The sequence below is a fragment of the Idiotropiscis lumnitzeri genome, chromosome 15 (genome assembly GCF_059441095.1).
Source record: "Idiotropiscis lumnitzeri isolate Australia: NSW breed Sydney's pygmy pipehorse chromosome 15, RoL_Ilum_1.0, whole genome shotgun sequence".
NCBI classification, from domain to species: Eukaryota; Metazoa; Chordata; class Actinopteri; order Syngnathiformes; family Syngnathidae; genus Idiotropiscis; species Idiotropiscis lumnitzeri.
The window spans coordinates 5,594,933-5,609,477 of NC_142405.1; the positions used below are offsets into that span (position 1 = coordinate 5,594,933).

At 45.3% G+C, this 14,545-nt stretch overlaps 1 protein-coding gene across 1 annotated transcript in view; it reads right to left on the reverse strand.

Annotated features, from left to right (window-relative positions):
* Positions 1-14,545, reverse strand: part of cep112 (centrosomal protein 112) — an 88,586-nt gene that overhangs the window by 23,896 nt on the left and 50,145 nt on the right. The window contains exons 22-23 of the mRNA XM_088316460.1: positions 7,701-7,763; positions 4,538-4,675 (exon numbers count right to left, since the gene is read on the reverse strand). Coding sequence (XP_088172586.1) covers positions 4,538-4,675; positions 7,701-7,763 — 201 coding nt within the window. The remainder of the gene's footprint in view (positions 1-4,537; positions 4,676-7,700; positions 7,764-14,545) is intronic.

Consider the following 14,545-nt stretch of genomic DNA (forward strand, 5'->3'; position numbering starts at 1 on the left):
TTCCCGCTCCTGCTTCCACCCACTCTGTGTGATATGCGGATCAAACGAGGCCAGGAAGACCTCACTCACGGCCGGAAGAGCCGGCAATCCTCCGACACCGGGCCGACGAGCCGCATGGCAATGTTGACGAAGGCCAATGCTAACAGAGGCAGAATGAAAGCCGGGCAAAGCTTTTTTGCTTAGAAAAAAAAAAAAAAAAAAAAAAAATCACCTTAAGAATAACCTTAAATAAAAATCAGGAAAAAATTCTGGCTTGGAACGCGGCTCATTTTTCACGATCTGGCTCCGGTACAGATTTGAAAAAAGTTTTTTTTTTTTTTAAGAAGGAAAGATGTGAATTCAAGAATCTGGGACCTGCTGTGTCTTATGACCAAATATGGTCAACTTGATACTTTTCCTCTCACCTCACTCTGAGGGAGGCATGCAGCATTGCGTCACCTCAAGATTGAATTGAAATTTGACCAAAAAAAAAAAAAAAAGTATAGTTATTACATTGTAATTACACATTTTTAGATGATGACCAAGCATATACTTGGTTGTTTTTTACACCCTTGAAAGCGGGGCGGGTGGTCAAGCACTCGAGAGACTCAACTATTTGTATACAAGCCATTAAAAAAGTCGGGTTTTCGTAATAAGTCAACACCGAGTCACCGTTATCTTGGTCAGCATCTTTTTCACAGAGAATCCCATTCGGCTGAATGTTTGGTTGGGAACACTCACACGCACTCTCTGTCTACTTTTGTAAGTTTCCAGAGCACCTGTTCTTGATCCACTGCTGCCATTTCTTCCCACAGGCAAAGTCATCCATCCTTTCAACTCCTTCAACAAACTAACGCATATATAACACCACCGCAACGACACACGAGCTGCAGCTGCCACCGCCAGCCCACTCGGATTGTTTGTTTGCGCGCGCGGGGAAGCCTTCATTACCGCTAACCGCGACACGGCGCAGCGGCTAAATACTGTGACGTGAGCCGCACGCGCCATCGAGTCATCTTCAAACGGCACGACGACGGTCAGCGTCGCATTATGGAAAAGCAGTCACTTCACCCGGAAGGATGTCGAAGCAACACTTTGTCTTTGACAAGCACGGCAGGAATGGATCCTGGATCAAAAAACAAAAAAGAGGTGTGCGCTAACACAATAAAGCGGGAATACACGTGGGCGCCTTCCGGGGAATGCTATTGAACGGCGCCACGGACAAGGGCACTAACTCAAAGCTGTGTTTGCTCGAAGAGCTTGAGGGACAGACACAGTGAGTGGATGGAGAAGGCCCACCTAAGACAAAACTTCAGTGAGAGTGCGTGTGTGTGTGTGTGTGTGCGGCAGGCTGGAGAGAGACGGGAAGCGCTGCTGCGGGGAGCGAGAACAGTGGCGCTGATCAAAGCCCGAGCGGGTGACACCATGGGCGGAGTGCCATTGTTTATTCACCAGCCACCTTCTCCCTTTTGGCAAGATGAGGGGAGCATGTGCGCCTCTGCACGTGTGTGCGTGCGCGTGTGCGTGTGGGAACAGAGTTTGAAGAGTTCGGTGATGCAGCCTCGGAAAGACGGTTGTGTGCCTGCGTGTGTGATAAAACAGACAAGGAGTGTGTGCATGCGTTTGTGTGTGTGTGCGTGTGTGGGGGTGTGTGTCCTCACCTTCCACTTGGCAAGGGTAATGTGAGTTGGAGTTGTGTCACATTTGGCAGATGTGCAGCACAGCAAATCTCACAGTGTGTATGCGCTCACGCCCACGCTAATAAGCTTGGGAATCGATTTTTGAAAATACCTAAAAGCCGCAATAAAACCACCGGACGACAATGTCTTAAACTCAGGATGGCGATACGACGCTTGTAAAAATGCTGCGATACGACGACGCTGATACTACGTGACCGGCCTGCTGTGCGGAGATATTGAGTTTTTAGAGTCCCGTGGCGAGTCGGTTGATCCTGCCACTATTTCAGTCCAAAGATTTGAGACATGCAAAAGTCGGCATATGCGTGCGGACTCGTGGCTCGTTAAAAAAAATAAATAAAAAAATGTATCAGTTTCCAATTAAATGACTTTTTACAGAATAGATTTATCATATTTTCCAGACTATAAGCCACAACTTTTTTTCCCTAGATTTTGAACCGTGCGGCTTATACAGCGGTGCGGTTTTTCTGTGGATTTTTCTTTCACCAGTAGGGGGCGTTCTATAGTTCAGAAAATACGCTAAATAAATCTCGATTTTTTTTTTCTTCTCTTGGGTCGGTTCGGTTTAAATTAACAAAATTGTTGCCGTGTTAAAAGGCACTGTTTTAACAATCTGTTTATGTAGCTTTATGTGCGTTCATTGTACAAAATCGTTCTGAACATGCAGTCAACTTTTTAAAAAAAAATTTCAACATAAAAAAACGGCAGCTTACAGTCTGGAGCGGCTTGTACGTCATTTTTGCGTGTTTTTAAAAAAAAATTTTTTTAAAGAGTTGCTGCAGCTTATATACAGGTGCGTCTTATAGTCTGGAAAATACAATAAGTGAAACGTATGGCAGGAAAACCCCGCAGTTGAAAGATAAGTTGTTACTGAAAAACGTGTTTCATTGGCGACGTGAGCACAGACTGACTTAGACTTTTAAAAAAAAATGTCGTTAAGCCGTATTTCGAGCCGCCCGAGAGATGTTTCGGTCCACCAACGTTGGTCAACGGCAGCCGTATTACGAGCGGTGTCCCAATTTCTGACTGAACAAAGATAATCATGCTCATTATTTCAAATTGAAGGGTGTGTAGTTTGGGTATTTTTTGCTCATACATGTGCAAACTCCTCCACCTAAATGTCACATACGAGTACAAACCTTATAATGAGCATAGTTTAGTGTTGCTCGAAAAAGCGTGGCATTCAAAGGCCACCGTTTACGAAATGCAGCCGAGCCCGCAGACGCGGCTAAATTTAAACATGGCATTACAGTGTAATAACAACGCAACGACTTTATTGGGATTAACCCAATTCCAATGACGCGATTTCCCTCCCGTGCCATTGTCGGGCGCCACGTCATCGCAATGTTAGCAAGCGACACGCAAGTTGTTTACAACTCGCGCGGTATGAAATATGAACAAGGTAAGTGCACGCTGAAATGTTTATAGATTGTAAACGGAACACGAACAAAAAGCCGCGAGACACTTTTATGGGTCACCGAAGAAAAGGCCGCAACTCATCTGTTCCTCGGTCGTAAATCAACATTGGTGAGCCTTTGATGCTCTGAAGCGAAAAACATTTACAAACTCGTCTATAAAAATAATCCAGGGGGAATTGAATATGGAGGAATGCTACATTTTTTTTGTTTAGTTTTAAAATGTATAAGTTAACGGTAAGAAAGCGGCAACGCATTTCAGTGGGGTCAATTTCATTCTTTCATTTGTCTGCCAACAAACGATGAACATTGTTGATTCGCAGCATGTGAATGCTATCGCTAGCTAGCCAAATGTTGAGCTAGCCAACTACCTGCTAGTGGCGTGAGAATCGCTTAACGGCGTATTTTTAACACCACCATGTCGACTTTTAACATTCGGGACACTTCCATCGCAGCTGTTCTTCGCGTTTAATCCTTCCCCGAGAAAGATGGAATGAAATAGCTTGAATTGTAGCCAGCGGTTTAGTTCCCGGTATTTTGCCTCAACCGCCGCCATTCAGCAATTATTTTTTCCCCCCTTTAGTCGGAGAAACAAAAAAAGCAAAATGTCCGGTGGTGTCGAAAGAGACGAGACGTGCCGTGATATTTCTTTGAAATTGTTTTTGCAAGATTTTTGGCACCCGCCCACGAAAGCTGCTACAACCGTTTAGCGTAAGTTCCCACGAAGATAACCACAGACCGTTGACGGAGGCAAAATGATTGCAATGATTCCTGCCCAATCAAATTGCTTGCTTGGAACTAACGGTTGTATCGCGTTCCACGAAACGTGTCCAACTTTGGCGTTCGCACGGCCAGATCAATTTGAATTCGGCACAATAGAAAGTCAATGTTTTTTTTTTTTTTTTTTTTTTTTTCAGGACCAGAAAGGAGATCTCCAAATCTCTCAAGGGAAAGTCCAACAGACCTGCCCCTCTTTTCCTATATGAGGCAGCGGCAACCACAGACAGACAAGGCTTGTGTTTGGGAACATGTCCCTTCTCCCAGACACAACAAGTCTTTATTTAGCGAGCCACACCCAATCAACTGCCGCCTTCCTTCGGGCTCAAGCAGACAAAAAGAAGCGCAAAAAGAACAACGAGACTAATTATTCGGCGGGAGCAATCAAGTCAAAGGGATTCCCCCGAGCTTCGTTTGGATGTCATTATCGCAGAAAAATTTGTTTTGAACGACAAAATCGAGCCACACGAATGGCGCGGACAGCTTTTTATGGCTCGAGTCGACATGAAGCAAACGAGACATGGATGGAGGCTTGTAAATAAAAATGAGAGGGAACATGACGGACAAGCTGACTCGGCGATTTTTCGTGTTTTAAACAATATGGAAGACGAATGTGTCCCAAAATACGAGATGGACGAAGCTTCATCGTCGTTTCTCTGTCGCACTGACCTTGTTGGCCTGCTCGGCCTGCTGGGTAATATTTCTCTTGTCTTGCGCCCATCGGTGGTCGGCCTCCTCTCGTTGCCTCTTCGTCTCCTGCTGCAGAGCGACGGCTTCGTCTTTTGAGTGTTGCAGCTCGGCAATTATCTACGCGACAGACGCAACAGGAACTCTTGATTTGACGAATATTTTTCAGTACTTTGACATAAATGTTGGCACCGTCCCATGAAAAGCACGGATGTTCAAATTTTGTGGGTCACGAATGTTTTGCAGCACAGATTTATTTTTATTTTTTTTGTCAACAGCCCTGTCCATTTTTTTTTTTAAGCAGCGCTTAAATGATCATTTTTTTTACATAAATAATGAGGACGCTGGAATGCAGGGGCGATGCAGTTTGCCAATAAAACCTTGTTTTTAGTTTCATGGATTCAGTGCCCTTTAAGACCTGTTGAGAAAGTAATTCAAAAAACTCAACTTGACTTTTGCGCAGCATTCAAGCATAAACAATCCGTATAAGTGCCAGATTTAAGTCAAACAAATGAAATAAATCGCTTCAACGTCAATTATCTCACGAGCCAAGAGAAAAAAAAAAGAAGGGGGCGGGGCTTACGATATCCAATTGGGAATTATCACAAGGGGCGAGTTCAGTGACAATATCGCAGCCCCCATTTTGTGAGCAACGTCGAACCCTTCTCGAGCAAAATGCGTCTTAATCTAAGTACAAAACGAAAATACATTCCGCATGTGCAGTGGATTTAGATGAATGGCCACCTTCAATCATGGCTTTCCCACAGCGGAATAAAAAAAAAAAAAAAGGAAGGAGAAGGAAGGGAAAAAATGGATGAGAAAGGGGGAAAAACACAACTTCCTTTTTGAAGCGCTGAGCCACTTTGTGTTGGTGAACTTGCGGTGCGCGCCAAGATGAAAAGGGACGGCCTTGGCTTTCAAAAAAATCTCCCAGTCAAAAATTAACATTCTATTTAAGCCACCGTCAGGGAAAGGCAAGATGAGAGAGAGCAAAGCCAAGCAGACGGAGGAGGTATGGAGAAGATTGGGAGGGGATGCCGTACTGGTGCTGCTGCTGCTCCTCGCTTTGGGCCAGACAGATAATTGTTTACTGTGTGCAAACTCGGGAGGGAGGATCAGCCCTGCTGGAATTTGCAGTGTGTGGGAGAGCGGCAAAAAAAAAAAAAATGGAGGGTGATTAGGTTTTTTTTTTTTTGTCAAAGGGATCACCACATGAGCCCTCCAAATGGCACATTATTATGGTAATACATCACTTTGAGATGTAATAATTACTTTGCAATATGGATTCCTTTCAGCTCTGGGGTAGCTTCGAAAGGCAGATGTCTTCTTAGTGAAAGCTTTTTTAATTTTTTTTTTTATTATAACTCAGATAATCTACTAAACTTGTGTTTTTGTTCCGATTTTCAGAAAGATTTTTTTTTCGCAAGGTAAGCACCTCTCCTTTGCCCAGATTATCCATTCATCCATCTCAATGTTGTGAAAAAAAATCCATGTCGATATAAACTTGAGCTTTCTCGGGCTGTCAAGGTAAACCGCAACTATAAGAACCCAAATTGAAATCGAGCCAATTACGAACCAGAAAAAAGTCAAAGTAACAAAAATGGAGAGAAAAGTATGTAATGTGCTGCACAATATGATTTATTTTACACATTTAATTTACAAATAATTTACCATTATTCTTGTTTTATTTTTTGTTAAATAAAGTTTGTGTGAGGGTGAAAGGCTAAAAAAAAAAAACCACAGCCTAAAAAAAAAAAATAAATAAATAAAAAAAGCTCAAATCACAGAAAAGGTCGTAAGGTCATAAAACCAGGAGGAGCAAAAAGACCAAAGACGGCCCGTCCCTTAAATGTTTGTCAAGTACTTCCCATTGAAAGCGGAAAGGGAGCAAACGCAACAAGTGGAGTAATAAAGCCTAATTTGTTTCTTCGTGCCTGCGAGGTCGCATGCGAGCAACATTCGCATCGCTTCAAGAAATTAACGAGTCCTATTTGCATACTCAACCTGAACTTTAACCTCGTTCTACGAGAGCGCGCTAGCGACTCGTACGCTCCTCAGTTGCCGTGCGCCTCCCGTGGCCAATCCCCTCCTCCTTCCCGCGGTCAGGGATAAAAGTAATGATCTCCCACCAGTATCGCAGCGACGACCCGTCGGAGCCTCATCATTAAGAAAAAGCCGAGGAGAACCGCGGTTCACAGGTCACCCACTAGCAGCGCGATGCAGCGCAGGAGAGCCACTAATTAGCGCCCGCTTGCCGATGCGAGACAAAAAGTCGAGTGGTACCGCGCGATTGGCCGTGGGTGTGCGCGCTAGCGTAAACGTGCCCTTAACGGAGCTCCCGCGGGATAATGTATGGCCGTGGTATGTTTTTAATTGGGCTATTAAGCATGCGGCGGCGCACGGGAGCGATGCCCCCTGTCAGACAAGGAGCGGTTAATAACCGGGGGGCAGCCTTTGTGGTTCAAAGGTCTCTTGTTTACATTTGACTAGGCTGCCCCCCCCACCGAGGAGCGCCGCAAACACGTTCGGCGTTTACCTTCGTAAAACGCCGCTTCCCGAGCCTGGGACAAATAGTCGCCATTAATCAAACACATATGCGGTTGTTTGGACAAAAACACCCACTTCCCGGCGGGTCAGCGTTTCCACAACAACATTTTTTTTTTTGTGATAAACAAATCACACTCAAGAGGAGTGTGAGAATATTTTAAACATTGGCCAGAAACTGAGATGATCGCAACATAAGAATATCAACTTCATTGCCAGTCACAAGAAGGAGTCATGCCAAATCGCCTGAAACAAAACTCCGCATTTCCTGGCATCTAGGTCATTTCAGTGCAGTCACAATTAATGCCGGCCTCTTTCCAGTAATGTGGCCGCTGGCGTCTCCAAAATGAGACGACCAATGGATTGCCATTTCCACTAACACTTCCAATTCCATCACTTCCAATTTCATTATTTGCTATTGGTGCTCTTCCAAATATTGCGAGTGTGAATGCTTGTTTGTCTGTGATCGGCTGGCGACCAGCGCAAGGTGTTCACCGCCTCTCACCCCAAGTCAGCAAGCGAGTCAAATAAAAAATAAGGACGTGAGATGGACGGTTTTTACAAGCACTTTTCAAATGCTGTTTTGTGTCAACGTGATTACCTGTGCGGAGCGAGCAAGCGTCTGACTGTACTCCTTTTCAATGTGCTTCAACCGGCTGTTGGTCTGTAGAGAGAGAGAGAGAGAGGGGGACAATTGTAAGCAACTGACAGCGCCTCACATTTTCAATCATAAATCCAATTTCCATCTCTCACGAGTAAAATACAAAAATTCATTTCTAAATGATAATTTCATTTATTAACTCATTGTCAGCACAGGTAAAATGAAAGTACTGTTTGACTTCGATACACGTCAATGGCAGTGAATGAGTCGAGGGGAATAAAATCCAAACAATTTGTGTCAATACGAAAAAAATAAATAAATCGTGAATTAACCGTGATTAACCCGTTTTTTGAAAGCTGAGTTTTACTGCGAGCAACCTGCCCTGATACAGACAGATTGGACGAATCAAAAATCAATTAAATAGTACGTGTCAGACAAAATGATGTCAGCTACATTATCATCATCCCAACATCCAAAACAGATAAGGAAAAATGATTGGAATGCATCCGTCCGGAAAGGTTTACAATTGCGGAGGCTTTGGGATCCATGCAGCAAACCACGGTAAATTCCATTACGCACAAATAAATATAAGTGGGAAATGTAGTCAACCTTTCCTGGAACCAAAAAATACGACGACGACTCATTTCGGAAATCACAAAGGAACATCCGAAGAACTGCAGGCCTCCCTTGCCTCAATCAAAATCCGTGTTGATGACTCAAGCATAAAGACAATGGGAAGAAAATGGAATGCACTCCGGGGCGAAAACCACATCGAACAAAAACTAACACAAAGATTCCCTCTCGCATTTGACAAACAAAAACACATCTTGATGATCCCCGAGGGATCACTCTGCGGACTGATGAGACGAGTTGAATTCAAAACACAGCAGAGGATGAAAGGAACATGTGAGGATGTGGGGCTGCTTGACTACTTCAGGACCTGGTTGGCTTGCGGTGAAAAAAGGAACAGTGAATTCTGCGGAATGACATTAAAAGGAAAGTTCATGCACGAAACGCCAAAATAACAATTCTTTTTTTTTTCACCCTGGGACAACAAAGGTCCAGATTTTTTTACTTGAACAATTTTTCAGATAGTAATTGCATTTTATCATTTCGAGGGCAAACTTTATATATATATATATATTTATATATGTCTTTGAAAAATCACAGAATTAAGAAAACAAAAAATTAACAAGGTTTATTCATTTAATTTTTTTTAAATTCGGCGGGCCGGATTTAAACGTTCAACGGGCCACATGTGGCCCCCGGGCCGTAGTTTGCCCACACCTGCTCAAAAAGGGTAGATGGCATGCTGAAGCTCTCTATGTGAGATATTAAGAATGATCCATAACATTTAAGTATGATAAAAAAAATAAAAAAATTAAAAAAAAGGACACACACCATCCATACAATGGTTGCGACCTTGTGTGCCCCGCCCCCTCCCGATAGAAGAGGCCTGCAGCTTCTTGGCACCGGGCCACGTGGTAGTGACTGTGCATGCTGCACATTGGACGTCATTTCTATTTGATCTCAAGCCAACAATGCATCACTTAACAACAAGGTTGAGGAGGGGGGTGTGTGTGTGTGGGGGGGGGGGATTAAAACCAAGCTGCCAATTAGCTACGGGGAACAAACAGACGATCAACCCAAAGGGGGGGGAGACAACATTCAAGTGAAGACAAACGGAGGCTGTTGTCAGGAGTTCATGGAACGCCGCTCCCCTCTTTGTTTTCTGTTGTTTTGCTAATGGGAAACCGGCCGGCCGGGAGGCGAAGATTGCGAGAGTGGAAGACGCCGTCAGCTTGCAGCGCCGCCACACTTTCGGAAGAGAAGGAGCAGTGAAGTGGAGGGAGATAATGAGTTGCGATGGCGGCTCATTTGCCAGGTGGAGGAGGTTCATAACGAGTACGGTAATTCTGTCTGCGTGATGAGCCACTTGGGAAGAACACAAACAGCGGACACGCCATTCGAAATTGCATCATGCTGAATGTTCTCACGATTAACTTGATTCTAAAACCATCTTAAATCAATTTAGAGAGCTAAGGTGGGGCCAGATCATTTCACGATTTAAAGACAAATGAAAGAATCTTAAAATAAACTCTAAAATAAAGAGCGAGCCAGTGACGGAATTGGAATTACATGCTCCCTGCTACGAGCTCCAGTCAAGGAAGCGAGCAGCAGCGTTTTGGACCAACTGGAAATGCTTGATGGAGGACTGACTGACTCCAAAAGTTCAAGTTAAAGTGTAATTAAAAAAAAAAAAAAACATCCAAAACATCCAAAAGGCACTTGGTTGGGTTTCAAGACATGGAGCCCATCGCAGATGACAAACCCGGGAATGGTCACCAGCTAATCGCATACGGACAAACAACCAATCACATTTTTTGAGTCTAGAATGGAAGGAATGATTTTTCAGGAGGGAGGAAACGTGTCGCTGCAATCAACACCTCAGCATCTGACACCAAACCAACCCACCGGATTTGAACCTTTGGTCTATTCAGTTGACCCCCAACACTGCGGCGGTCGTTGCGGTCGTGCCAACTCGCTACGTCACAAACGGCCTCACTGCTAAACAACCAACTTCGGCCTTCCAGTGTTTAGATCTCAACACAGATCTATTTCCCCGCTTCCTTCCCAACTTGATCCTCTTGCCCTGACAGCCGGCGACAGACTGACACCTCCCTTTAGAAACGTCGCGTATGTCATTAAACGCACCGCCGGCTAAAATCAACAAAGCCAACCTTTGGACTCCAAACACTTCCTGACAAACACGCAGCGGACACACCTGTCACCACGGTAACACAGAGCCATCACCAAGGATACGGGCCCGCCTGTCTTCCTGTGGCAGGACTCGGAGTGGCGGCGTTCGTCCCTTGGGGGGGGGGGGCCCCGTTGGAGCTGATGAGAGAGGGGCGGACAAAGAAGGAGAGACGGAGGCGTATAGGAGAGGGGGGGGGCTTGGAAGGGGGAGGGGCTTCATGAAAGCGTCTTGCGGTTGACACGTTTGTTGTCTTTGACACTGCAGCAGCTATTATTAGATGTTCTTTTTTTTTATTTTTTTCATTTTCATATTGTCTCTTAATCGCTTTGTTGACAGTTCGTCTGAACATTATACCTGTTCTAAAGAAGTTCCCGCGAGGATTTTAAAATTAAAAACCAGGCTGATTCCGTTCACCGAACCGACATGGATTGCTCTACTCACTGCTCCTTCGTCCTTCCTGTGCGGTCAAGACTGTCCTCGTGTGGTGCGAGATGTGGAGACAATTTTGAAATAGAGTGCATTCGGAAAGTATTCGCAGCGTTTTCACTTTTTCCACGTTTTCTTATGTTACAGCCTCATACCACAATTGAACACATTCATTTTTTCTCCCCCCTCAAAATTCGACACACAACACCGCGAAAACACTACTGAAAAGAAAAAAAAATGAGGAATCACACGTACAAACGGACAACCATCTCCGCAGCGGTCCATCAATCAGGCCGGTTTAGGTAGAGTGGCACTCGGCCGTCGGACTGTTTGCCAAAAGGCACCTGAAGGACTCTCAGACCATGAGGAGGAAAATCCTTTGGTCTGACGAGACAAAGATGGAACTCATCGTGAGTTTCCGTGGTAGGAACTGGGAAACTAGTCAGCATTGAAGGAAAGATGAATGCAGCGACGAAAACTGGCTCCAGAGTGCTCAGGACCTAAAGCACGGGTGTCAAACTCGAGGCCCGGGGGCCAGATCTGGCCCGCGACCTCATTTTATGTGGCCCGTGAAGGGCAAATCATGCGCGTCAACTTCCTGTTTCTAGCATATTTTTTTTTCTCACAAAAATCAATTTGACACCCCTGACCGAAATAAAGGTTCACCTTCCAACGGGACAACAAGCCTCCATTTTGACATTTTTTGGTCATTTTGTTGTCAGGCGCAAAACAGGCAGCAGAAATGTAAGCTCAATCTCAAACGTCAGAATTTCCAGTCAAATTGTAATGAGTAATGGTAAGAAACTGTATACTAGTAATATTCATAAGGTATTACATTTTTGGACGTACCTTGCCCAACACCGGTAACCCAAAAAAAAACCCAACAGTGCTCACTACTAACAAATTCTCTTTACTGAGAGCCACTCGAGGGAATTTTGCAGGAAGAATTACACAACATCATGCATTATACAAGTACAGCACGAGCCCAGTGTGCGGACGGCAACCGATAAAGACGGATAACAGAATGTAACATGCAAGGAAAACAACCTCGTGGAGAGGGAGCTGGATCCAGTGCTAAATTGAAAGCCAAACCATTTGGACCGTACGCGTCCGTGCATGCCTTCAAAGCGGCTACCTGTGCCTCGCCGAAGGCGTTTTCGTTGCACTGAAGGCGCTTGGAGGCTGCGTTGGGCTCTTCAATCGCCTCGTCATCCGCTTTGAAGACACTCGGAAGATGAGAGTGCGGATCTGAAAGCCGGCCATGCGGCGCTCACCAAAACCTAATTAATAATCGGCGATGGGAAGCAGGCCCAACACACACACACACACACACACACACTCTCGACAACCACGAAAAGCCCGCGGAACTGTTCTAGAAATAGCTCACCAGTGATTGGACATAGTGATTTTCTAGGGGGTGCTCCTTTGAAAATGACAATAGTAGCAGAGATGTGAAACGATTGTCGCCGATTGATAATTATCGGTTAACGATTGAGAGAATTCATGAACACGATCAGTCTTGTCATGAATGAGAAGATAATTGGACCCAATTTATTATTTTAGAAGTGCGTACGCCCAAAAAGTACTTTGTAGCTTTTGCTTCCAAAAAAGGTTAGCGACCCCTGATCCAGACAATCGACTAAAATCATGTTTCAAGGCCACAACTAATCTGATCTGGGCGGGAAATTTGCCCAAGGTGCGAGCTCCGTCACTGCAGATTTTTACCACCGAAGGAGGAAGAAACCCCACGCGTGAATACGTCTTAACGCCGCCATCGCACCATAAATACTTCGGGCCTTTTCAAGTCAGTGGGAAAGAATTTTCAAGATCTGTCGAGCGCAGTCTGCAACCCCGCACAGGATATTGCATCCATATGGCATTTTTTTTTCTTCCCTTGGCCCCTCCTCCGACATGTTTCCAATCATCTTGCATTGCTGAGGAGCACTTGCGGTTTTCAGCATTGTCCTACAGCTGAACTTGGTGAGGAATATGAAAGGCTGACAAGAGGATGAAGTCAGCGGACGCCAGGCGAGGACACGTGAGGGGTGGTCCTCAGGTAATCAGCTCGAGGCCAAAGGGGCGTAGGCAGCAAATTAGCCGCCTGTTAACGCTGATTTGTTGGGCTCGCGCGGAAAATGAATTCTATGTAGCCTTCAGTTCCAGTGACAGCGGCGTTCGAAACGACGACGTCTCTCGTCAAAGAGTTCAATGTGGCAGTGCGGGAGAGCTGGGGGGGATGGTATTTGCTCGTTTGTCTGTAATCATCGCCGTCTCGCTGCGTCGCCCGCGGAACCATTTGCGAGCGAGGGAGCTTCTGCCGGAATGACAAGAGACCTTTTACAGCCATCGCTGCCTGTCAGTTGACGTTCTCGTCATCCCCGACTGCGTCAGCGCTACACGCCACGGACGCAGTGCGTACACGTAGACACGAACACCGACGGCAAGATCAACATCATACCGGAAGAATTCGATGCTAACGATCACATCTTTGAATACCACCAGTCAGCGCAACTTGCGTTGGGTTTTGGAGACAGAACTTCAGTAGAGGAGCAGCCTCCATGTATCGTTCCAAAAGGAGCCACGACATCCCATATTGGACACAAGTTCCCATAGTGCTCTGATGATTTGATTTTTCCCTCCACCGTTTTGCCATTTCAGACAAAATGAAGTGGAAAGTTGAGTCACACGGCGCAAAAAGTAAAGAATGTATCATCTCAATCCCCTCTGAGCCTCCATGAAGTCCTCCATACCTCTAATAGCGTTTGGTCTGAAGACCTGAGAGGTACGGGGGGCAGCAACGTAGCTCAGAGAAGTAAGGTGGGGCACAAGATTTGAAAACAAGTAATCAAATCTTAAAAAGAACTCGAAAATGTAGAGTGCTCCCTTTTACGAGTACAACTCAAGAGGCAAGCGGCAGTATTTCGGCCCAACTGGAGACGCTTGATGGAGGATTGGCTGACTCCAAAATAAAGTGCCGAGACGTGACGAAGGCACAAATTACTGCTTCAAAGAGTTGTTGAGAAAGGCGATACTTTATCTGAGACAGATGCCTAAGACGAAAAAAACGCTTTTAGGGTTGAACAATGGCGCTAATTTGTCAGGATCATCCATTGCTAGTTGACTGCGAGAAAATCGGGTTGAATCTGACTGATCGAGAGGTGACGAGTCCGTTTTGAACAGTCACTTGCAGCCAAGAGATCAAGTCCGCTCCCCCCACCCCCGATGAAAAGGTTGATCACGGCGAGCAACTCGCTCCGATTGGTCATTAAACTCGTCTTGAACTGGGTCAACATTCCGTTTCCCGACGTAGGTAGACCTCACTTCCCCTCATTTACGCCTGCTTACCCGCTTTGATCACCAAGTCCGCCTGATGAGAAGATGCAAAGACGCTGAATGAGGAAGTGAGAAATGGAGGGCCCGGCATCCCGGTGTCCCATTTAGAACTCCACTTCAAACCAAAGTGTAATCTGCAGATGGAAGCGGCCTGACGCCATGTTTTAATGCGATTGAGAAAGTGTGTCGTTTGCCTCCCTCCTTTTGGAGGACTTCAAAAAAAAAAAAAAAAAAAAAAGTGAGCAACCAAAGTCGTGTGATGATTTTTTTTTTTTTTTTTTCGGGGAGGGATGGCAGAGCCTTTACTTTGACTCTTTCATCTGCC